Genomic DNA, 24,306 nt, shown 5'->3' on the forward strand with positions numbered 1-24,306 from the left:
AGAACGGGGAAGAACGAAGAACTGAACAGGAACGGGAACATAAATATATCCTCTTCCAGGAACCAGGAATTGCAGGGAATTCCCACCAGTTCCTTGTTCTGAGAACCAAGAACTCCCACTAATCAGACCCAGGAATAGGGAGAATTCCTAGAGTTCCTTATTTATACTATCTGCAAACACTGTTGTTTTACTGTTGGGTGTTTCCTTAGCATGAAAGTAGTACTGGTTGCCTTTGCTAGAGTACTACCAGAAGTCCAATGGCCTCCACAAGGGACAAGCAAAATGCAGTGATAGACTACAAGTGTTCATCTCAACATACACAAAAGTATCTAGGAAGTGGCCTATACAGTTACAGTTCGCAAAGTGGATCCATAAGCAATGTGTACCTGTATCCGCCGCTACCCTCATCCAAGACCCATAGGGTCTCCCATACCCTTGCTTTTCACTAGAAACTTGAAAGTTCACTGTACTGGTACATGGTGCTTTAAGTCTATTGCAAACATTGAACAGTATTCAAGAATTGCATTTATGCTGTGTTGGATAGATCCTGGAGTAGATACGTGCTTACAGTAGATAAAGGAGGAGTGAATGACCTCCAGAGGTTGGGGAACGAGGTCAGAGGGGCCCAGCATGCTAGCCAAAAGTGTGTTCCTGGAGTTCCTACTAGGACCCCGGACACCCTGTGACGTGACGGTCAGATCACTCCATCAGATGGCCCATCAATCAGGAAGAGAACACAATTATGCAGAACTGTGCAGAAGGAAGAACAGGAAAAGCAGGAAGAAAGAAGGAGAAAAGCAGGAACGCGGAAGGTGGAACGGTTCCCAGAACGGGAAAGAAGGGGGGCCTTTAGGCCCAGGAATTGAGGGAGTTTTGGTACCTAAGCTATATGAATTCTGGGTGACTTAAGTGCTTGTATATGCAGAAGCGAACCCTTCGTCTCGAAGTATGCCCTCAAGCGACACAAGAACAAATGCACTGCCGTCAGAAAGCAGACTGCCGGTATCCTCGAACGCGCGAAGAAGTACTGGGACCAGAAGGTCGCAGAGATGCGCACGAATCTATCAGCAAATTCTACAGAGTTCACCGACCCTACCCAGGCCCACACCTCGTCGGTCAGTGGGGAAGCCACAGGTGAGTACCACGTTCGTCACGCTTGGGGTATCTTTGAACATTTCTTTTGAAGTGCACGTCGCGGTTCCCCTGCCAGAAGAAGAGACCCGTAAGCTTTCGATTCTCTACGCAGAAGCCCAATTTGACCGTGTTCGTCTCCAGCTCCAATCATCGACGAACCTGAGCCACCCTTGCAACCCTCTCGGAGACGCCTCTATGCCAACGGGCCTAACTTCACCACCGCTCCCGACGAGTTTGGATTGAAGAAGCGGTTCTTATACTCAGAGCCCCCCACACACGATCCGGACGCCCATGCTACCCTCATGGATCGATATGACGCCAACAATTTTGCTCAAGTACTCACGACCGAGGGCGACGAGACTGACGACGCTCCCAGATCCAGTCAACCGTTTGGCCCTTACCCTAACGAGTCCTCCTTCAACATTGGTGATTGGTATTGGAGCCAGAACACTGAGAAGTCGGAGAAGGATTTCAAAGACTTGGTCAGCCGCCTCACCAGCACCACGTTCCTCGCTGGCGATCTCAACAATGTCAAGTGGAAGAAAGTGAATACCCAACTCGGTTCCAACAAGGAGGAAGTACCTGATGGAGAAGGGGACTGGATCGATGACGACGGATGGCGAACATCATCCATCGAAATACAGGTGCCCTTCAACAGCCACGCCAGGGAACCAGGCATCGAAACCTTCAAAGTCGGGACTTTGCACCATCGGAGCATCGTTGAAGCGCTGAAGGAGAAGCTAGCGAACAAGGACAGCGACCGGCTCTTTCACTACGAACCCTTCGAACTGCTCTGGCAGCCCCACCCTGAACTACCGGAAACACGAGTCTTCAGCGACGTCTACAACTCTGACGCCTTCCTCAAAGCCCACCGAGAGATCCAAGACCCCACAAAGAATCCTGACTGCTCCTTGGAGCGGGTCGTCGTGGGGCTCATGTTCTGGTCTGATCAAACGCACTGTACGGCTTTCGGAACGTCCAAGGTTTGGCCGCTCTATATGGGCTTTGGCAATGAATCCAAGTATCGGCGTTCACAGCCAACCTCCAACCTATGCGAACACGTTGCATACTTCGAATCAGTGAGTACCTTGCACAGAAATCGAGTTCAAGGCTGATCACAGTGGACGCACAGCTTCCCGAAGAAATCAACGACTTGATCTCGAGAAGAACCAGAGGCCCTGTCCCTCCTGGATTGATAACCTTTCTGAATAGAGAAGTATTCCATCAACAGTGGTCTTTAATTTTGGACGATGAATTGGTCGATGCAATCGAGAACGGGGTCGTCATCACGTGTTGCGACGGAATCAGGCGCCGATTTTACATTCGGATTTTCACCTACTCGGCCGATTACCCTGAAAAGTGAGTTTACGAATCCATTCTCAAGTAACCCGACCATCTAAGCCGATGCTCTAGGATTCTCATTGCGTCAATTCGAAGAGGTCATTGTCCCTGTCCTCGCTGCTTAACACCCCTCAAGAACTTCCACGAGATGGGAACAGTCGAGGACAAGACTTTCCGTCGATCCAACCCACGGAGATTTGATGAGAGGGCCTATGCGGGTATTGTGGAAGCAAGGAAGGCTATTTATGAGAAGGGTGTCTCAGCGTATGGCGATAAAATGCATCGCGATATCATGGGGGAGTTCCATGGTCTAGCTCCCACCAAGGTGGGCACTTCATTTCAAGCGGACTGGCTAGTTTTTGTTCTAACCAACTGCCAAAGAATGCATTCATCAGTAAACTGCATCGTTCTGGATTCGACATTGGTTCGGCGTTAGTGGTCGACCTCCTCCACGAGTTCGAGATTGGGGTTTGGAAGCAACTTTTCAACCATCTGATTCGCCTGTTGGATTCCCTTGGACAAGGATCGATGTACGTCCACGAACTCGACCGCCGGTACGTTCTCCCTCCACCGCCCAAGCACAATCTATATCTTCCATCACAGGTTTCGGTCTGTGCCTATTTTTGGAAACACCATTCGTCGATTTTCTAAGAATACCTCGAACATGGCAAGGAGAGCAGCCCGAGATTTCGAGGACGTTCTTCAGGTGAGTTGGTTCCTCGTAGCTTTCGAACGCGAAACCTGACTTTTCGCTGCCTATAGTGCTCAATCCCAGTTTTCGAAACTCTCTTTCCACTGCAGTTCTCTGATTGTATCAGCAAACTCCTCTTTCTATGTTGCCAGTGGCACGCCCTTGCTAAGTTGCGGATGCACACCGAGGTCACAGTATCCATGCTTGAAGAAACAACGACAGCACTTGGTAACCAGTTCCGTGTCTTTATGAATGAGGTTTGCTCCAAAGTCCGGACCTACGAGCTTCCTCACGAGACGGAAGCACGCCTCAAACGTCTGAAGAAAAGAGTTGCCAAGGAAGTCGAGGACAAGGACGACGTTGACGCCCTGGATCTACCGACATCAACACCCTACGCGGGCACGCCCACGGGCCCACCGTCCCCAACTCTCTCGCCCCACGACGCTGACAGTCACCTCCCAGCAATTATAGTAACACCCCCCCAAGATCCATCCATGGACATTGATCCCACACCACCGATTCCGCTCCAGAATACCAATGTCGCTCCATCTCCTCCTGAAGAACAGCCGCAAAGAACAGGCGGAAAACGCAGGGCCGCCGACCATGGAGGCCCTGTCACTGCGAAGAAGGCTCGTACCAGTTTCGAGCCTCGAGTCACTCGATCGATGACGCGAGCCCAGTCCCAGAACATCGGTGCCGTGACGAACACCACGACCACCTCAACCGATACCCCCATCACCTCCAATGTAAACACCTCCGCCCCCGCTTCATCGTCCAACAAGGTTACCGACGATAGAAATGAGGGAGGATCCACTTCAACAAGCAAAAACGCGAGTACAACGAGAGGTCAGGGCAAGACCGCGTTGAAGAAGGCCGGTAACAATAGAGCAGCGGGAAGCGAAAAGAGGACAGGAAAGGGGAAGGGGAAGGAGGTTGAACGCGTGGAAGGAGTGGTGGAGGCTGGGAAGGGTGTGGGGAAAGGTCGAAAGGGGTCCAAAGCGATTGGAATCGATGCCGGGAACGTGCTCACCGATCCCGGAAACGAAGAGGGATTCCAGACTGAGGTGATCTTTTCCCTAATTCGAGGTGTAGGGTGATAAGTAACGCGTTTCTCAACAGACGTCCAATGGCCCAATCGCGCAAGCAAGGAAAGGAAAGAAAAATCTGAAGACATTCAACCTGAATACCGTCAAGTTTCACTCCCTTGCGGATTACCCTGGTATGATAAGGTTGTTTGGACCATGCGACGCTTATTCTACGGAATTGGTGAGTCGTGCGAGTAGCCCTGGCTTTGCGTCTGAGCTAATACCATACCCTAAATGCAGGGCGAACTCCTCCATCGATCACCCAAAGCATGGTATCGTCGAACCAACAAGCGTCGTGTAATGAAACAGCTAACGCGGATGGAACGGCGTCGAGCTCGAATGAAGCAACTTCGAAGCAGGCTGGCTAAAGATAGGAAATTAGCAGCCGACCTAACCGGGCATATGGCAGCAGCCCGATTGCCCCACCTTAGCTACTATATCGGCGCTTCAGAGAACGCGTTGCATCCTCTGTCTAACTTTGCGCAGAACGGCGCGTATCGCCATGATCCAGTTTGCAATGTAAGCTACTTTCTAATCCCACTGTTTCGAATGGTCTGTCTCATTAAGGACTGGTGACTATAACAGAACTTCATATTCAAGCTCAAGACGTTCTTGCGTGACCGGATCAGCGAGACTCTCCCCGCCTACCTCTCAGCCTTGTTCCCGAACGACAGCCTTCCCCCCGGAGCTCTTCGCCCGCTCGAATGGTTTCAAGTCCCCGTGTCAGATAATCGAATCTATTCGCACAAGCTGCTCCGCGTCAAATATACCACCTACGACGCCAGAATAGACGAGGATCTCATCCACCTCGGAACGGACAACCACAACATTATGGTCCACAACCCGGATTATCAGCACGGATCTGGCGGTCATCCTTATCGGTACGGGAAGGTCATTGGAATCTACCACGCCAATTTCGACCTTAGATCGCTCGTGGACCCAAGCATCGCACACCTGGTATCCGACAAACCTCCCTTAACCACCGAATTCCTCTGGGTGCGGTGGTATAGGCACCTTCCTCCGCAGACCTCTTTCCACATGGACCGTCTCGAATTTGAAGAACTCACAGAACCTGATTCAACCACCTTCATCTGTCCGAGCAACGTCATTCGCGCTTGTCACATAATCCCCAGGTTTACGATTGGCCCAAAGTATCCCGCTGGTCATGGCGGTACCTCGAAGTTTGCAGGAGATGAGGACGATTGGAATTCGTACTACGTCAACCGGTAGGCCTTTACCGTTCTTCTTCTTGGTTCATTCTAAGTCCCTACCCCTGCAGATTCGCTGATCGAGACATGTTCATGAGGTATTGGTGGGGACACGCCGTTGGACACCGATATGCTAGATTGGACCCGACGACCATTGCCTTGGAGAACGAAAGGATCAAATCCATAGCTCCAAAGGAAGTCGTCGCTATGGACAAGGCAATGGTCCGGGACGAAGACGACGACGATGATGTCGCGTCCGTAGCGAGCTCTACCGCTGACGACGCGTACATGGCTATCGACGAATTGGACGAGCTTGCATCCTATGGACTTCGAGACTAGATTTGCTAGTTTGAAACCAGTTTATGGAATTTAAATGATTTGGACATTGTCCTTGACTATGATTAATGACCTTCAGTGATTGAAGCACCCCCTCTGTCGGACGAACCACCGACGCCTGGTCCCAAGGACAGTAAGAATCCCAATCGATTGGAGATCGTAGTATTTGGCGGAGGGAACCTGGAGAAGGCATTCAGGCCTGTGCTACCAGGCTGGTAGTCGATGCTACCTGACTATCCTGATGTACCCCTGCCTATCATTCCGAGAGACTGGTCCTTGTGATGCCTGTCCGACCTTCACCGCTCCCAACCGCCACCCTGACTCGTCAATTGCGGGGTTGCCAGCCTGGCAGCGGATGTTTCCCAACTATCCTGATGTATCCCAAGCCTATCACTCTGTTGGCCCGGCAAGTGCGATGCCAGTCTGATTTATCGCGGTTCGGAGCTGCCATTCCGACGCTTCATCTCCGGCGCTGTCAGGGTGGCAGTCGGCGCTTCCCATATATCCTGATGTATCCCACCCTATCATTCTGATGTACCGGCAAGTGTGATGCCAGTCTGATTATCGCGGTTCTGTGCTGCCATTCTGGCGCTTCATCTCCGGCGCTACAAGAGCGGTAGCCGAGGCTTCCCATACATCCTGTTCTGCCCTTATCTGACATTCTGGGAGCCCGGTCCATCTGATACCAGTCCGATACTTGCCACTCCGAATTGCCATTATGGGATTGGGGAACGGACCGCTGCCAGCATGGCCAACTAGGTTTCCTATTTATAATCAATTATCGGAATGTCTCGAAATCCCTGATGGTGTTAGTGGTTGGTTTGGTCTCGTCGGTGTTGTCGTCGATGGGTGGTGGTGTGGAGGACATCGAGGTGCCAAGAAATTTGCCCTTTCGGTTGTCTGAAAGGGATGTTGCAATGGTAGGATGTTGGTATCCGGGTTTCTATTGGCTCATAACCTGTTGAAACCGAATCCTATTCTCCTGTAAGTAAGGTAAATACTCAGTCGGGGATGTAACGACTATACCTATTCTCCTGTAAGTAAGGTAAATACTAGGTATAGTCAGTATTAATAAATATGCTAATTGGTCGGGATGTGGCTCACCTCAGTCGGGGATGTAACGACTGAGGTTCTGTACACTACGGCTCTCGGTATATAAGTATGTGAAAGATAAAGGACCATTGTCCTGGATGCCACCGCTCCCCGCACAAAGGGGTGTGGCCACTGGTCGTTGGATCGACGGCACGGTGAATCCTAACAGAATCCTTCTTTCAGTCCTTGTCACCGCATCTCATCATTTTTAGAGTTGCAACTGGGCGATCGTGGGCTAAGCGCCCGGAGAGCTTCGGTCCATCATTCACGAGGGACATCACTTTTGCAAGGTCCGAGAATCAGGAGTTAACACTGAACCTTGAAGCTAGCGATGTGCCTGATGTACCTGGCGGTGGCGACAAGCATATAGGTGTAGTAAGAGAGGTGTAGCAAGCCACTATACAAAAAGCAGACTATATGGTCACTCGTCAATGATCAAGCTCGAGCGCTGGGCGCTTACTGCGCCGGGAAAGGTCTGAATCTTCGCTAATTGACCTATCCGCCCACCAGCCTCCATGCGCTGCATAACAATCGAGGGGATATCGTAGTTACCCTAGGCTTTCACCAACATTCAAATGGGATCCATTGGCAATCGCAGTAATACACATAATATACTATCGAGCTAACTTCCGCTACCTCTTACTCTGGCACGCCACGCCGACTCTCAGTCTCACCCGGAGTCAGACTCGTACTCGGAGCCAGATTCGTACTCGGAGTCAGACTCGAACTGGGGTTCAGGCCCTGTGTATTGTAAACACTTATCCACCGGTAAAGGTTCGTCGAGGTCCAACTCTGAAATCGTTGTAGGCATAAGCCTATGCCATTTAAACAGCTTTGTTCTGATTATATCTTTCTCCTCCGGGGAAAAGTCGATGACCTCGAGGAAGGCTTCAAGAACGGTGTCCCGATGGTCGTAAAGGTACTTGAGTTCTTTTCGGTCTGCTGGGTGGGACACGAAGTAGATCACGGAATCGCCAGTAGGCCAGGGATGCACTCGGGGTGTGAGAAGGGGCGTTCTAGAAATTGCGGTGAGGTGGAACGAACATGCCAAGCAGCAGTAAGTACTCGAGGGTGACATTGAGGGCGCAGGAGTACTCACGGCTTGTCCATCTTTCTCCACTGGACAACCGCCGCTGCGGCGATAGTATCCCTGCCGCTGCAACGGTGACGGTAGTTCCAATTGGAAAGCCACTGGCCAGAGACAACGAAGCCGGCATAATACATCGGAACGGGGATTGTCACGCCAATATCCGGCTTATAAAGAGGCTTCACGGGAAGACCGTACTTGGTCCTTTCATCCGTAAATTCAAAAGTGGCCGGAAACGCTTCTTCACACCTATTCAGTGGTTAGAGGCGATACAATTAGGGGAAAGGTTAATGGTCTACGTACTCAGTGCGGTAGGTTGTGTACAGATATCGCGGCGAGCGTTTAGCGCGTTCAGATAGGTTCTTTTTAGTCATTGTGTAGGTGAGAGACCGGTAGGAGGGAAATAGGTGGCTTGCACGAAAGGTGGTCGTTGAGGTGAACGTCAACGTTAAATATAAATGCCAACCAACTGAGACTCCGACTGTGGCACGCGAACTTCACATCACGTGAAGTCTGACCAACCCGAATCGGAACTCGGGAGATCGCTCCTTAGAAACCTTTGTTTCCCTTCGTTATTGTATCTCATGACATCTGTGTTCACGAGTACGTACCAACCCATCGGCTCTGCGCCTGTTTGTATTCTCCGGTAGAAACTGCATTGTATTTTTGAAACCCCATTGTGCTTTTGACCGTGACTTTGGACGTCCCTTTGTTGTGATTCACCCCGCAGACATGTCTGTGGTCACGAGTGCGCACCAACTCATAGTCTCCGTCTCTATGTTTGTTTATCAGTAGAAATGTCATTGTATTCTCGAAGACTCATTGTATTTCTTCGAAGCACCGTTGTATCTCTCTTGGGAAGTTCCTTTGCAATGATACTGTCGCTTCGGATTCACCGAGGACTCCTCAAGACTACTTCGCAACCACATTATTGAAAGAGTGACATCAGGGGCCCTTGAAGCCATATAAAAGGTCGACAAGTTTTAGAACAAAAACTTGCAAGGCTTTTTCGCAACCATGGCAGACATCAACGAGCCCCACTTTCGCCTCTTCCTCGCATGTCTCCTCTCCTCATCCTACAACTTCAACCCCCGCGGCACCGAAGATGTCTCCCACGCACTGTGGGCTGACGTCTTCTATGATTTGACCAAGGGCCAAACACGACTTTTCGCCACTCCCCAGTTCCTAATCTACAAGAGTGGTGGAGGCAGGCGCCGGAAACGTGGAAAGAAGAAGGTTCCTGGTCTCGGAGAAGGTTCATACGGCGCAGATATTTCAGATGTGCTAGAGGGGCTCGACGGTGCCCTAGACCCAAACGTGTCGAAGGAGACCATTCCCGATAGCACTGCTCGAGGTGTTGTCGTCGACTTTTGCACTCTCCTTCTCCAGTTCAAATGGGAACAGCGCCCCTCGAGGACAGTCACCCCTCCGGCAGATCATTTTACCAAGGCGTCCATCACCATCGTCCTCGTTCCTGTGCTCACCGAGCTGAAGCGACAAGCGACCCGGAGCGCCCTTACCATTTTGGTGTTCCTTCGCGACCTCGCTGCAAAGCTTGGAAAAGCCCAGGCTCAGGCTTACGACCAAGCACATTGTCTATTCTCTTCCCCCAGATTTGCGACTCAAAACCGGGTGTTGTTGATTGCGGGATGTGGTGATTGGTGGACATGGAGGGTGGTCTATAGAGAAGACTTTCTACGTCGCTTCAACAAGGAATCATACGACCACGCGCGGAGGGTGGAGGAGGTGTCGCTTCCCTCGTCGGAGGAGGAGGATGCAGATGAGTCGGACACTGATTCCCTTTTCGAGCCTTTTGAAACGGACAAAATGCAATCGAAGCGAGAGGAATCGGGATCGAAGGCAAAGTCTAACGAAGAGTCGGGAGACGACGACGATGTCGGTGACGTTGCCGATGATGAAGCAGACACCAAGCAGAAAAGGAAGAAGGCGACGAAAAACTCTGGCCAGACCCTTGCTAGGCTTTTCCGTCGGTGTGGTCGTCAGGAGAGCCAGTTGACCGCCGAGGAGACAATTCAGCGACTCAATTCTCTCTGCGATAAGCTGGGGAAGCAGAGGGTCTACAGCACCAAGGACGTCCGTGTCGCTCTCGCCCTTACATCGAAACTCGCACTACTTGGTCAAAGACACTACTTCACGATAGAGGCAGCTTTGGGCACGATGCCGGAGACCCCTCCTAAAGCCATAGAGGCCAACTTCCATCACTCACAATGGTCAGGTGTCATGCGCCTAGGTACTCCTGTTTCCGATCAGACCCTTGAACTCATCAAGAAAGATTTGCCTTCTCCCGATATTTGGAAACAGGGACACCCCTCTACCTCAAGCTCTTAGATACCCGTTACGAATGTATAAAGTAGTCCGCCCTCACAATTTTTATCTGATCGACTATGAATGGCTTCATGATTAATGTCCCTAAATCTCGAGCCCTAACAAAACATCGATCCGAAGACGATTCCATATCTATCACACCCCGCTCTGTCGTATCGTCAACTTCATCGACGACACCAACCAACTCTTCGAGTCGACCACGTGCAACTCTGATCTCGATGAGTCCAAATACTCGGAGAGGTGTGAGCGTTCAAATTCAAAGTTAAGCGCCTGCCGTCGGAACCCTAACCCCGTCCTTGCACCAAAGCCATTCCTGAATCCTGGGGATACATATTGCTTATGGATTCCCACGCGCCGACATAGCCGGAGGGGTGAATTGAGGGCCGAGGCATGTGTTTGCGCTCGTTAGCCGTGTACCGTTTCAACGCCAACGTCCAACCCTGTTTTCATCGTTTCGTCTCTGCTATTCCTACCTCTGACAGTCTCGTAAGGGAAAGTTTCCTGAACTGAACACCAACAACGCCTAGAAGAGCCGAATTTGTAGAAGGGGGAACACTTGACGTGAGCGTGAACGGGAGCGAGACGCCCGGAATTACAGGTGTCGAAGGTTTCGTGGTACGTCCATCGTCCTTTTTCGTAGTTGGTATTATTTCTTTAACTGGCTTATGCTCGAAATTCGGTCTTCATAGACAGACACTACCCACCATTCAATACTCAACAACCAGGGTCGAACGAACAAACCAGCAAGTGACAAGCATAATGCCTCTCTCCTCGTTCCTCCCGTCCCGCAAGACGGTTTCCAAAACGGCAGGGTTCATGGGTGGGATGTACATGGCCCACATCTTCTTGCGGGATCGACTCGAAGAGGCTAAAGAGAAATTGGAGAGTGAGAGGTTGGCTAGGGAGAAGTGAGTCTTCTTTTCCTTCTTTTCCTCGTACCTTTCCGTGACCCGAGCATTCCATTCCCTACACCCAACTCTATATACCGAAATTGAATCTAACCCTGGTTGGTCAATAGTTTGAAACGCCGCTTCGCACAGACGACACACACGACGTCGTACACGATCCTCGCGCTGCTCCCCGAACTGGCCGACCAGATCCTATCCGAGATGGACGTCGAGAGTCTGACCAAGGAACTGCAGTCTCGTTCCGCCAAATCGAAAGCTTTGCGAGCTACCGCCAATGCCCTACCAGCTTCCATCTCTCCTCCAGCTTCAGCTCCAGCCCCGGCACAACCACAACAATCACAGGAACCCAAATCGCCGAGTATCGCGTCGAGTATCGGGGTGGTTCGGGAGGACGAGGCGAGGAGTTTGGAGGACTCGGTTGTGTCGCTTGCGTCTACAAGGGAGGGGCAGGAGCAGAAGGGGTCGAGCTCGCCGTCGTTGATGTCCGTGTCCATCGATAGCCTGGCTTCGTCATCTGCTATGTCGCCTGTCCCTCCTCCCGCACCCGTGGTGCAGTCTCAAGGTCTAGTGCGTCTTCCTGTTGTAACCTTTTGTCAGTTGGATTCTGATAAGGCTGTGTGTAGAGCGAGAGTATGACGTCGTCGCTCATCTCGAGTGCTACGACTACGACTAATACTTCGGAGGGCGAGAGCAAAGAGGATAAAAGGAGTAAAGTCGAGTTGTGGAATGAAGTAAAGATACTCAGTGCGCCTCCTTCCTCTTCTCTCCTTCTATCACACAACCCTAACCCTCTACGCCCTCCTCCTCAATAGCTCTAACAAGGACGCTAACAACCCTCTACTCACTAACCCTCCTCACCCTGCTCACCTCCCTCCAACTCACCCTCCTCGCCCGCCAAAAATATCTTTCCGCACTCTACACCCAGCTCGCCGACGAAGAGATGCGCGTGCGGTTGGAGGAGCAGTTTAGTATTACCAACGTGCTGTGGGAGGGTTTGGGCGTGGAGGATAAGATTAGGAGTTTGGGTGAGAAGATGGGGTTGGGTCCGGCTGTGGATGCTGTGTTGAGCGAGAGGGGAGGGATGTTTGACCGTGGTTCGGGGGAGATGGATTTGGAAAAGGCGATATCGGGAGAGGTGGAAGATCGAGCGCGTGTTTCGGAGGAGACGGAGAACAAGTTTTTGACGCTTAGTTGGTGGTTGTTGCATGTTGGGTGTAAGGATGTGGGTGAGAGGGTGAGGAGGGGTGTGGAGGAGGTGTTTGATGGGTGCGTCTGTCGTTCGCCTTTGCTTCGTTCGCGTTGTTGCGTTTGGTGTGGTGCTGTGGTTGGTGGTCGTCGGCTCTTGTGACTTCGTTTGACGATCTGGAAGCACCATTTGCACTCTCTCACTGTCTCTGGTACCCGATGCTAACGTCCTTGCATTCCAGCGTCTCCCTCAAAACTAAACTCTCCCAAATGGATTTGCATCGACTCATCCAAGATGTGAGAAGGCGGGTTGAGTATGAAGTTACGTTTGAAGGTGTTGAGAGGCGTGTTGAGTGCGTATCTGTTTCTTGTCCTTTGTTGGGCCAAGTGGATGGATGCTGACTGTTGCTCTTGCCGTGTGTTCGTTGATTGTCGTCGCTCTTGCCGACCATTGTCTTTGCGGCCCATAGCTTCCTCTCCTCGCTCCTCCCATCGACGACCGAAACGATTCACCACGCGCTTGTGCAGGGAGGATTCACGCCACCTCCACAGGCTGTTCCTCAGCCGCCGTTCCAGTTGGATCCGTACGCTCCTTCCGATGCCCCGGCTGTCCCTGTCAAGGCCCAACAACACGCTGGTGACAACAGTAACAGCAACCCCGACGACCACGATCACGATGCAGACCCTCTAGCGAGTAGCACGCGCGCCAATTCGAGGACGACTCGTCTGAGCGATGCGACGTCTACTTCGTTGTCGTCTTCGCAGCTTTCGAATTCGCAGTTTTTTACGAGTCATCATCATGGGGGGAGAGGAGAGGGTCATGGGTATGAGGGGAGGATTGATCCTTTTGGGAATTATCCGAATGGGCATGGGGACGCGGAGAATGATAACCTGGATAATGAGGATGAGATTAGGATTTTGGATGCGCGGTCTGGGTCGTTGTCGCAGTCGCAGTCGCGTCTGCCTCACCCGTCACACGACCCCTCCAAACCTCTCCAACTCCAAAACACGAATACGATAGGCCCTCACCACCCATCCATCGCCGCCTCCCACTCGCACTACCCACCTACGATGGACGCCCACTACGCGCACAAATCAAGACCCACGATCGACCCCTACCCACACATCACCTCCGACCCCTCCTTCCTCTCTCTCATCGCCGAGACGCGTCGTACGATCCAAGGAGCGGATTTTGGGAGGGTGTTGGAGGTTTGTTTGGAGAGGGGTGTGGATGTGTTGTTTGATGGGTTGGGGAGGAATGTTTTTAGGGACGGGGTGGGTGCGGGGGTTGGGGTGGCTTCGGGGGTGGCTTCAGGGCCGAGTGGGAAGGAGCAGGATGAAAAAGGGAAAGGGAAGGAGGTGGAGAAAGGGAAAGGGAAAGGGAAGGAGGTGGAGAAAGGGAAGGGCGAGGAACGGGAGGGGGATACGAAAGGGAAGGGCAAGGAGGTGGAAGGGATGGGAGACAGCGGGATGGAAGAAGTACGGATACGTCTTGCTGGTCTCCTTCCTGGTCTTGCGAGGTGGAGTCAGTTGGCGTTGAGAGGTGTTCCTAATGAGTTTGTTGATGTGAGTTGTGTCTTGATTCGTCGTCTTCTTTCCCCCTTTCTTGGATTCCGGTTCTCTTTTCTCTTTTTCATCAGTTCGTTCGCCGTCAGTTCCTTCGTGACGCCCTTTATTACCGTTCTTCATTTCTTTTGTTGTGGTCTTGGTTTACAATTACCGTACATACTTCGACCCCTCTATTGGGACCTTTGTTGGGTTACCCAAGCTGTTCGTGGTGATAAGAAACCGCGTTGCTCTCTTTCCTCTTTTTGATGAGATGCCTGACTTGAAACCTCTGATACTGACATGAACCCTCTCTCCACCTAGACGCTATTGGCGACGTATGAAGTCCCGGTTCTTTCGGCGATTGTGTTTGGGAGGTTTGAGGATGCTGTTGGAGATGACTGATTGACTCGTTTGAGGGGGTGACTAGGCTGGGTGTTGCGTAGTCGAGGATGACTAGTCTGGGTGTTGGGATGGCTAGTCTGGGTGTTGCGGGGTCGACTGGGCTGGGTGTTGCGTGTCGAGGATGGCTAGTCTGGGTGCTGTGGAGTCGAGGATGGCTAGTCTGGGTGCTGTGGAGTCGAGGGTGATCAGGCCCGGCTGTGGCTCCGGGAAGATGGCACCCCTGAGTGCCAGTGGTTGTATCCAATCCTAATAATCGTACATAGTACTTCGTGCGTGCGTTTTGTTGTAAGTAGTACATAATTGTTATTCGATAGTTTATTTCTTTTCTTTCCTTATGTGTGGGTGTGTGGGTGTGTGGGTGTGTGAAGGTGTGTGGGTGTGGCTGGTGACTGTTGGCGTGGTATCGCTAGCACTGTACTGCAGCTGGGGGCAGCGGACTGCCGTCCCTGTCGCGAAACTCAAGTCCCACTTTATGTGCCCCCCTGCTCGTGTGACAGACATGCGAGAGGCAGCGGAGTGTCTGTAACATGAGGCTACGGTTAGCCGGCGCCCTTCTTCCCTTTTTTTTTGTTACTTAGGTCGTTCCCTTTTTTGTAGCTACTACTTAGTCGCCCATTGGCGAATTCTTCCACTCAGCTGTTCTGGTATGATATATCCACGGCGTCACGGCGTGTTACTTTCAAATACCAAGTGTTATGTGTTATGAAAGAGTATGAGTATGCTTCGATAACCCTCCTGTTCCCTTCCCGGGCCCCTGATTACTTACCCCGAAGACAATTATGAATTGGGGCTCACTGTTAAGATTTGTAATTCTAGCAATTTCGATGGGTCTCCTCTGTGGAGAGGGTCATTACTTATACTACTTGGCCCCGAAGACAATACTGCTCCCTGGGTTCCTCTGAGGAGTGTTCTCCAGACATTTTGGCGAGGCTTGCAGGTCCGAGTCGGTGCAAGTAGATTCAGAGCTCCACGTGATGTGAAGTTCACTGGGATATAGGTATGTGGCTCAGATGTGGCTGGCACTGACCCGTCGTCACCGAAGCTGCCGTATCGCCCACTGGTCCGCACTTGACATATCGATTATACCCAGTGAACTCACCATGTCCCAAACGAGGTTGCTTTACACGAAGTATTACAAAGAGTATGTACCGCCTGCCGCTGAGGTGCTTCGCTGGTTGGAAGACGAGTTGAATCCGAAAAACAGATGTCTCGAGGCGTTTCCTTCAAGCATAGAGTTTTCCAGCCAGACCGACGCGGTGTCCCTCCCTGTCGAGCCTCTCCGGAAAGTCGACTCCATCCTCACCATCCCTGTGCCCTTGTACTATGCGGGTTTCTTTGTCTCTGCGGCCTGGCTTTGCCATTGGGGTGCCCGTACTCCTGGATGGCCCAGGTGTAATGACATCCAGGTTGAAGTGGTGCGGAGGTGGGAGGCTGAGGGGAAACCGTGAGTTAGGAATTTCTGTCCTTCCTATGATTTATATACGAGCGGCTGACAATGAACTTGCTCCCGCTATTGCCGATGTGGCGACACACCGCTCTGGCACCTTCTCGTATACAGGGAACCGTTCATGAGCCCAAAGGTCACGAAATGGCCAACGGGCGACTTCCTCATCTACTTTGTGACCTTCTCGTACCCAGTCACCATGCGCCATAATCTCGATTTATTCTATGACAACAGGGACGCCATACTTGATCGGGCCTTGGGTCTCATGAAATTTCCTGACGACGAGAAGGAGCTCGTTAAGACCAAGTTATTTAAATGGCATCGGTATATGAGAACTATGAAGAAGGAGGTAGAGGCGTTGCCGGAGGATGCGTGTTTGAGGAGAGTTCCTCAGAGTCAGAGTCGGACTAGCACTGCGAGTAATAGCGATAGCCACGATACCAAGCCGCTCAGCGGTTAACTAGGGTGCGCGTTTTGAGCATATCTAAATTTGTCTTCCTTTTCGCCTTGTGTATGTACATTTTGGACCGTAGAATATCCAAAGTCCAACGCTCACGGTCGACTTATTCGAACGACACGCAAGTGAAGCTTTGGGTCTCCAAAATGCAAGGTAGATCGAGGACGGGAGGGAAGGGCTTGCATAATATGGCTCGAGGGCGCATATATTAGATAGGGACTCCGATGCCAAACAGGGGAACAGGAAAACAAAGTGGCTGTGCATACTGTCATCCAAACATCGCGGTCATTGAATATTGAGCTTTGGACCTGCGGTCAACCCAGTACGCTGTTGTCAACCAATACGACACCCTTAATAACCTGGACCAGATCCCTGCACCAGTATCCTGGATCCAGCAAAACATGAAGCCGACGTTTTTTCAATGCTCTTACGAGCAGTTAATGGCTCGCTACTTCCCCAAGCCAGCGCATCCACCTGAATTCAACTTGGATGATAGTTTAACTAGGATGCGTGACAGGGTGCAGAGGAACGACGGCGGAGACGAAGAGGGCGAAGAGAAGAATGAGAATGTTAATGATGAGGAAGAGGAGGAAGAGGAAGAGGATATACGCGATCTCTTGGTAAGTGTATCATTTGGGCAGCCTCAAATCATACAGCTCAACTTAATAACCCTTGTGTCTTTTAGCAGACGACCGTGAACTCTTCTTGGCTGGAGGGAACAGGTTTTGCGATAGTCCTTAGTAAGGCCTACAAACCTGACTCAAGTTTGCACCCAAAGACACGTATCAATGGCGGACTATACAAGATCAACGAAGCCCCGTCGAAAGACGAACGACCGGACTACGAAACTTTGGAAGTCGGTATCGGGGTCGTGCCTCCTGACAGAAAGGACTTCTTCGATGACTTTGTAGGCCAACCCTTCGCTTCCGCACCTCCTGCGAGTCAGGAAGCGCTTGAACAAGCCAAGTCGTATTCCCTCATCCCTTTCGTCTTTCAACACCGCACCCATCACTACACGGTTTTCATCTTTGGGTCTTTGGCTCGTATTGTTCGATGGGACCGAGCTGGCTTCGTCTTCACCGAAGCGTTCAATTACCTCAACTATCCCGAGCTTTTGGGCGATTTTCTCTGGCGCTATATTCACTTGTCGCCTACTGACAGGGGCTTCGATGCAACAGTCGAGAGGGTACTCAGCGAAACACCTGACTGGCACCTGATCCAGCGGCGCGCCGATACTCCAAGAAAGCTCAAAGGCCACGACGTGGACGAGCACGTCAGGATGTTGTTTCAGGAAACAATCAGGACTGGCCGGAGGTACAAGCTCAGCGTCCAAGGGCGGTATTTCCTCATCGGCCAACCACACATCCGCTCCCCTGTCGCCTCTAGTCGCGGAACGCGTGGCTATATCGCGATTGACACCATGAACCCAGATGGGCCTTTCGTCTTCCTCAAAGACACCTGGCGTGTCTTGCGAGGTGATCTAAGGAAGGAGGGTGATGTTCTTTTGGACCTCAACACCCCCGAAGAGGAACCCCAGAGGGGTCGGAAGTACATCCCGACGTTGGTTTCTCACGGGGATGTTGAAGGAGGGTGGCAGAAAACCGATTCACAGGACTTCTGGGCCGAACTCAATCATCCGGATTCCAGCAAAACGTGTCCCCTTAAAACCCACCAACACTACCGCCTTGTCGTAAAGGAGGTCGGTCTGCCTATTACTGAGTTCAAGAACGGGCGTGAAATGCTTACTATCATCTTGCATGGTGTTGCCGGTGAGCGTCCGTTCTCGGATCTCCCCTAGTACAGTTTACTGATTTACATTTCCTGACAGCCCATGGCTATGCCCACAAGAAAGGGTACATGCACCGGGACATTAGCGTCGGAAATATCCTCATCTTCGTCCGTGCAGACGTTGAAGAGGGGAGATTGAAGGAGGAGCGCCACGGACTCCTGACAGACTGGGAATTGGCGGAGAAACTTACAGACCAGGGTCCACGGCATCTGGAACGGACAGTGAGTGATTAGGATGTCTAACCAGCGCCGTCTGCGATGTCTAACGTTTTAGGCTAGGGTACCTGGCAGTTCCTCGCCATCGACATCCTCGACAACCCCTCCAAGCCAGTCGAGGTCTGGCATGAAATGGAATCGTGGTTTCATCTCACCCTCTGGCTTGCGGTCCAGTACTTGCCACACAACGTCCAGAATGTTGCCGTGTTTATGTCGGATTTTTTTGATGACGCCGCAAAACCATATGATGGTTCTACCCATCAGAAATGCGGCACATTGAAGAGAACTAGCATGGAAACAGGTCGTATATGCTTTGCTGATGGAACACACTTCAAGTTTGGCGCCCAGGATGATCCTTTTGTCCCTCATGCCATCAACAAAGTCCTGGCCCAGCTTGCACGGGCCTTCTCATACCGTTATCAAGAATTGCTACGCGCTAATGCTCCGCCTTGGCTCGAAGTCGATGTAGCCGACCCGACCCCGGCGCAGATCAAGGCGCTTGAAAACATTGGCGATCAAGTCCGCTTCGAAGAATTGCTCGTAGAATGCTTAAACGGACCTGGTTGGCCCGAAGACGACAAGACAGAACCTCAGGTCTCCTTGTGTTAGCAGGAGCCATTCCAAGGATTCCCTTGGGGCTCGAGCCACCTTGCCCACAGCAGTAAGTGGACGCTTTCGGAGGGCCCGGGGGACAGGAGATCTGGAATTTTTCATGTGCTGCGACCAAAGCATTGAGCAGTCGCGGGCGGATGGCGGTATAGCGAGTAGTTGTGAAATGTGGTCGTGTAGAGCGTCCTATAAGTACTCACTGTCAACCCTCGCTTCCAGTGGTTGTGATTATTTAAATAACTATACTAAGCCAGTCTTGGGTAGACCATTTGAGATGAGAGAGAACGATTCACATGCCGTTGAAGCGAACTTCATAACCGTATCGGGATCGTCCTCATGGGTGTTGCTAGCAGTACTACTCTCCGTCGCCCTCCTCAAACAAATATCATCAGCTAACGGTTCCGCCTCCATATCCTCAAACTTCCTCCCAACCACCAGGTAGTAGGTACCGATGCCACTTGAACGCCTTAGTCTTCACGAACCGCTTCGCCTCGTCCGTAAAGTCCGTGAGGTCGAGGAACTGATTTATCACAGCATCCCTGTGTTCATGGAAGTACTTGAGATCTCGGTGCGAGCAACCTGAGGCGTACGTCGCGAAATGGATGAGGTAGTTGCCGGTTGGCCAGTCAATGGTCGACGGGGAGATGAACGGCTTCCTGTATTAAAATGGCGGCGCCAGGTGCCGTGGCAGGGGTATAGAAACATGGGCAGCAGAAAGGGGGCCCCATGATCGTCAATATGATGTTAATACAGGAAGGATTAGCCTGAGTGTTCCTACTACTCACGGGTATCCTTTCTCCTCCCACCTATCTATCACCTGCTCCGAAATCATATACGCTTTAACCCCCTCCGACGGACGTAACCTCCAATCTACAAAGAACCCAGCGAGATAAATCGGTACAGGGATAGTTGGCAGGCCGGGCAGGCGGAGAGGTTCCACAGGGAGGTTGACCGCGCTGAGCTGGTCGATGAACTCGATGCTTGCTGGGAACCCCTCAAGACACCTGTGTAATGGTTAAACAGGCGACGACTGATGCTCAGCGAAGGATCCTGGTTATGTGATGCGAAGGTGCGGTGGAGTGGGAGGGGGATATAGTACATACTCTTCGTAATACCTCGTATAGAGGACCACTGGGTCTGGCATCGGATATGTATAAGTGGTGGGTACGGCGTAGAGTGGAAGATGAAAGATTCGACAACCAGTGGGCGACTGGCGAAGGGGCGAAGGGACGAAGAGGATGATTATGACCCGTAGGAACACTCAGCCCTGCTGTATATATGTTACACTTTAGAAGCGCTATGGCTGACTAGGAACCTGGGACCGGCAACGCGATGTGAGCACGAGGCATATTGCTGGACGCACTGGACGCACTGACGCAGACAGAACTACGCCTTGAGGTAAACACGAGCTCTGCCTTGGGCAGCTTAAGACGCGGATTGACAGCGGAACCCACAAAGCGAGGATACCACGGTTACGCCAGCTGGTGAGGAGTCCATGTTATATCCTATTCGTATATAGCTCGCACTGAGCCGACGTTCCTACTTCCCCAAGTTCTTTATTCCCCAATATCCAAACTTTCCAATTCACAATGTACCACAGAATCGCTCTTTATACAACTCACTACCCAAAGTATGTACCCCCTGCCGATATCTGACCTACTTCTCTGGTTGACAAGACCGAGTTGAAACGACAGATGCCTCGAGGCCTTTCCTCCAAGCATAGACTTTTCCAGCCAGACCGACGCGATGAGGCTCCCTCTCGAGCCCCTCTCGAACGTCGACCCACACTGGAATATCCCGGTACCTCTGTACTTTGCAGGTTTCCCGGCCTCTGGTCACTGGGCACGTGGTTTGGCCGCCCGCTTATCGGACGACATTAGGGATGGTCAAGGGGTTTTAAAACCCCCGGGGTAGAGGCCAAGGGTAGAGCGGGGGTAGGGGTAAGGGTAGGTCTCCAGCTACCCTTGGCCAACCGCCTACCCCCGGTCGGGGGTAAGGGGTTTTGATAAATAATCAATCAAAACCCATTTATTTCAGCATCTATGTATATTTTCTACTAAATAACTGCTGTATGTGCAATAAAACACATAAAAATATACATATAGACAACTGTAAGTAATTGTTAGTGCCAAAATGATTAAAACCCTTGGTCAAAACCCCCAGGGTTGGGGGTAAGGGTACTACCCCTACCCCTCAGTCAGGGGTAGGGGTTTTGGGGGGTGGGGGTAAGGGTAGGTGTCCGGCTACCCGGGGGTTACCCCTGTCCTTCCCTAGACGACATCGCTTCAATGACGTTGAGATTGAGGTGGTCCGTAGGTGGCACGCTATGGGGGAAGCCGTGAGTAGGAAGAACAACTTCTGCCTTTTTTTCCCAGTATACTCGAGTATACTCCCTCTCATCTCACTGCTCATAATATGCCCAGCGAACCGTTCATGGCCCCAAGGTTCTGCCGATGGCTGACAGGAGACTTCATCATCTACTTTGTGAACATCTCCAGTCCAGCGTCCGAAACGCGGCGCGACGAGCTGGAATACTTTTATTATAACAGGGATGAGATACTCAAGCGAGCTATGGAGCTCTTGAAGCTGACCGAGCACGAGAAGGAGCTTGTCAGAACCAAGTTGCTCAAGTGACATCGGTATATGAGGACGACGAAGAGGGAGCCAGCGTTGGGGGAGGGTGAATGCTTGATGTGGGCTCCTCCCATTAGGAGCAGCGTACTAATTTGATATATACTCCTGAACCTCACTTCCGTCGCTCCCCTCTGTCGTCGATTGTTTCCCTCGTCCAACACAGCTCTTTAATCGTTTTGCTCCATCGTCCCTCTGAATCAGAAACCGCTTCAGCTCACCCGGATGCACAGGGTTCCTCCGCGAGACACGGATTTATCCTTAGCATGCTTGGATCTCTTCATTCGCGCTTTCGATCTACGACTATTGCACCTCACACCGATATGCAGACAATTAAGCTGTTTTAGCAAAAACACCAGGAAGTTCCACATTTTTGGCCTCACTCTTCCGTTTCCGTGAGAGCTCGACAATTGTTTACAATGTAAGGCAATTAACTGGAATACGGCATTAGCCGCAATGCATATGTACGTGAGGGAGGCACCACAAAGTTTGCCAGAGCTCCTAAGATAAATGTAGGATGACTACGTCACGGTCAAGTTCAATGGGGCGGTGGGATCTTCCGTCAAAAGCTTTCGGATGACGGCGAAATATCGATTCGAGACAGGACTTGCAATTCGCATGGGGGGAGTCCAATCACTCCTGAGCCTGTTGCGTACCTGGTCCCAAGGAAACTCGGTAGGGTCGTCAACGGGAATCTTGACGCTCTGGGCGTCTGCCCAGACTTTCTTTCCAAGTGCTGAGGGCTTATGGTTATGGCAGCCATTCCGGAGTTTCAGAGCCCATTTTACTTCTTCCTCCGAATAAAACCTCTTCGACCCCAGGTCTTGCATATAGGTCTCCAATGCGACACATGCTGCAAGTCTATCTTGTTTTCTATCGGCCCGGCTCGCACATCGTATATCCCGTGCCTTGTCGCTCTGCGCACGCTTTTTAGCCTGTGCTTCCCTGGCCTGTTGTGTGAAATAACCTGGGTGCACTTTGTCCTTTTCTAGCGTGGCTTCGTTTGTGAAATAGTCTGTGCATGATTTCATCGCGCTCTTCATCGAAAGAACTTCCGCCGGTGTGAAGAGCTCGTCCGGGTCTGCCACTTTAGCTGTACCCTTCCTCTTCTTGTCCTTTCTTTCCTCTGTTTCACGTGAAATTATGTCTTCTCTCTTGAGTTGCTTCAGGAGATCCCCGTATTCGCTGATGTCAAACATGTGTTCGATATCCTGTTGGGTAACAATCTTACACATCCACCAACCCCCAGCTCCTGCTACCAGGATTGCCCATTGCTGGTCCGCATATTTTGCAGATGAGAAAAGACACTGGCTTTGTAGGAGAACCTGTTGTCCGGCGCTGCCAATCTTGCATCCGAGGTCGGCGATGTACTCCAAAATATTGTCGGCACTTCGGGTAACCGGTCTCTTGAGTTCGACAAGAAGCGGGGCGCAGAGGCTTGAGACGTATCCCAGGGAAAGGAAATCAAGATTAATGGCCTTTAGTTCTTCGTCAGTCGGCGCTTGGCCCTGGTACCACGTGATAGCCGGCATAAGAATACAGTAGTCCACTACGACACCTTGACTTGTGCTGTCTGCGACTGTATCCAATGAGGCATTTGGATCGTCCTCCTCTAACTGTTGCTGTTTGGTCTTGTAGATGTATAACTGAGGTGTGGGGAATAGGAGGGGCCGATTGTTACGCCAGAGATTGACGACGACATTCCAAGCAGCATGTGTCACGTCTTCTGTGAGGCGAGGATTGAAGGAATACGAATAGTGTATCGCGTTGCTACAGAAAAGGCGTGAGAGTGCCTCAACCGGAAGCGAGAAATCGTCCGGCTCGATTGTTTGTTGAGCTGTGGGATTTGTTGGAAGTGCTGGAGTCATGATTTGGATTGTCTATGGTGGTCTTCCCTTGAGTTAAAGTGTCGCAACTAGCGCTGCTTGGCTGGTACCTGGTACGCAGTGATCATATCTGCTTTTATATGTAGTGAAGGACACGGGTAACCCGCGGGTAAATTTATCCCTACCCGTACCCGTACCCGAGCTTACCCGTACCCGCAACCCGACGGGTATTCTGCACAAAACGAGCCCAAGAACGTCCAAAACGGACCAAAAATGAGCGAGATATACTCAATTTACTTAAATCAAGCGTAACCCGCCCATTTTATGGCCGTTTTGGACGTTTTTGGGCTCGTTTTGAAGGGCGCGGGTACGGCAACCCTTACCCGTACCCGCACCCGCGCCTACCCGTACCCGTAACCCGCCAGGTATCGAAAACCCGTGTCCATCACTATTTATATGGGAATAGGGGCCTTTCTCTCTCAAGAATGTATTGGCATTTATGGTCACAAACACGGAGCTACGGGGAATGGAAGTCATTTAACTGGTGCCCCTGCTCTAGGACAATTACGCCCTTCATATTTCCTTTCATGCAGTGGACTTGTATAGGGACATTGATGGAGTACCTCCGGAGTCCTGGCGCAATTGCGAGAGATAGATATAACAACACAAGTGAAACTCTCCGCCTCTATTTCCTATTCAAAGCCAGTAGAAGAATGATATCGGACACGTACAGCGAAGATATGGAAAGGGGAATAAGGTGATACTGTTACGAATTCCGCCCCTATCTTTTCTTTTCGCGTCTTTTCTCTATCACATGACTCTTTTTCTTGTTCACATGATCTCTTTCTTTATTTCGTGACTGTTTTATCAGTTAATTCTTCTTACTGCTGCGGCGCAGCCTTCTTTGACTCTTTATGACTCCTTCTTGCTGCGGCGCAGCCACTCTCTATTGTTCTCTAATTTATCTCTGCT

The 24,306-nt window shown here is 51.3% G+C and overlaps 9 protein-coding genes across 9 annotated transcripts; 6 read left to right on the forward strand and 3 right to left on the reverse strand.

Annotated features, from left to right (window-relative positions):
• Positions 1-257: 257 nt before the first annotated feature.
• CC1G_07273 (hypothetical protein) lies at positions 258-5,798 on the forward strand (the record flags this gene model as incomplete). Its single annotated transcript, XM_001840491.2, has 13 exons — positions 258-287; positions 600-643; positions 926-1,134; positions 1,276-2,213; positions 2,366-2,493; positions 2,548-2,800; positions 2,857-3,029; positions 3,148-3,181; positions 3,319-4,230; positions 4,492-4,548; positions 4,738-4,770; positions 4,837-5,477; positions 5,531-5,798. The coding sequence occupies 13 exons, from the start codon at positions 258-260 to the stop codon at positions 5,796-5,798; spliced, it is 3,720 nt and encodes a 1,239-aa protein (XP_001840543.2).
• Positions 5,799-7,557: 1,759 nt separating this feature from the next.
• CC1G_07272 (hypothetical protein) lies at positions 7,558-8,348 on the reverse strand (the record flags this gene model as incomplete). The annotated part of the gene is made up of 3 exons (XM_001840490.1): positions 7,558-7,903; positions 7,987-8,223; positions 8,278-8,348. 3 exons carry the CDS (start codon positions 8,346-8,348, stop codon positions 7,558-7,560), a joined length of 654 nt encoding a protein of 217 aa, XP_001840542.1.
• Positions 8,349-8,991: 643 nt separating this feature from the next.
• Positions 8,992-10,323, forward strand: CC1G_07271 (hypothetical protein; the record flags this gene model as incomplete). Its single annotated transcript, XM_001840489.1, has 1 exon — positions 8,992-10,323. One exon carries the CDS (start codon positions 8,992-8,994, stop codon positions 10,321-10,323), a length of 1,332 nt encoding a protein of 443 aa, XP_001840541.1.
• Positions 10,324-11,079: 756 nt separating this feature from the next.
• Positions 11,080-14,363, forward strand: CC1G_07270 (hypothetical protein; the record flags this gene model as incomplete). Its single annotated transcript, XM_001840488.1, has 7 exons — positions 11,080-11,228; positions 11,339-11,795; positions 11,852-11,972; positions 12,041-12,494; positions 12,656-12,766; positions 12,884-13,979; positions 14,283-14,363. The coding sequence occupies 7 exons, from the start codon at positions 11,080-11,082 to the stop codon at positions 14,361-14,363; spliced, it is 2,469 nt and encodes an 822-aa protein (XP_001840540.1).
• A 1,100-nt stretch (positions 14,364-15,463) lies between these two features.
• CC1G_07269 (hypothetical protein) lies at positions 15,464-16,267 on the forward strand (the record flags this gene model as incomplete). The annotated part of the gene is made up of 2 exons (XM_001840487.1): positions 15,464-15,807; positions 15,922-16,267. The coding sequence occupies 2 exons, from the start codon at positions 15,464-15,466 to the stop codon at positions 16,265-16,267; spliced, it is 690 nt and encodes a 229-aa protein (XP_001840539.1).
• A 398-nt stretch (positions 16,268-16,665) lies between these two features.
• CC1G_07268 (other/FunK1 protein kinase) lies at positions 16,666-18,877 on the forward strand (the record flags this gene model as incomplete). The annotated part of the gene is made up of 4 exons (XM_001840486.1): positions 16,666-16,884; positions 16,950-18,033; positions 18,093-18,274; positions 18,332-18,877. 4 exons carry the CDS (start codon positions 16,666-16,668, stop codon positions 18,875-18,877), a joined length of 2,031 nt encoding a protein of 676 aa, XP_001840538.1.
• A 415-nt stretch (positions 18,878-19,292) lies between these two features.
• Positions 19,293-20,021, reverse strand: CC1G_07267 (hypothetical protein; the record flags this gene model as incomplete). The annotated part of the gene is made up of 3 exons (XM_001840485.1): positions 19,293-19,533; positions 19,663-19,881; positions 19,981-20,021. 3 exons carry the CDS (start codon positions 20,019-20,021, stop codon positions 19,293-19,295), a joined length of 501 nt encoding a protein of 166 aa, XP_001840537.1.
• Positions 20,022-21,292: 1,271 nt separating this feature from the next.
• CC1G_07265 (hypothetical protein) lies at positions 21,293-21,511 on the forward strand (the record flags this gene model as incomplete). Its single annotated transcript, XM_001840483.1, has 1 exon — positions 21,293-21,511. One exon carries the CDS (start codon positions 21,293-21,295, stop codon positions 21,509-21,511), a length of 219 nt encoding a protein of 72 aa, XP_001840535.1.
• A 518-nt stretch (positions 21,512-22,029) lies between these two features.
• On the reverse strand, positions 22,030-23,376 carry CC1G_07264 (hypothetical protein; the record flags this gene model as incomplete). Its single annotated transcript, XM_001840482.1, has 1 exon — positions 22,030-23,376. One exon carries the CDS (start codon positions 23,374-23,376, stop codon positions 22,030-22,032), a length of 1,347 nt encoding a protein of 448 aa, XP_001840534.1.
• Positions 23,377-24,306: the final 930 nt, after the last annotated feature.

The sequence above is a fragment of the Coprinopsis cinerea genome, assembly GCF_000182895.1.
Source record: "Coprinopsis cinerea okayama7#130 chromosome 6 map unlocalized cont3.6, whole genome shotgun sequence".
Classification (NCBI taxonomy): Eukaryota; Fungi; Basidiomycota; class Agaricomycetes; order Agaricales; family Psathyrellaceae; genus Coprinopsis; species Coprinopsis cinerea.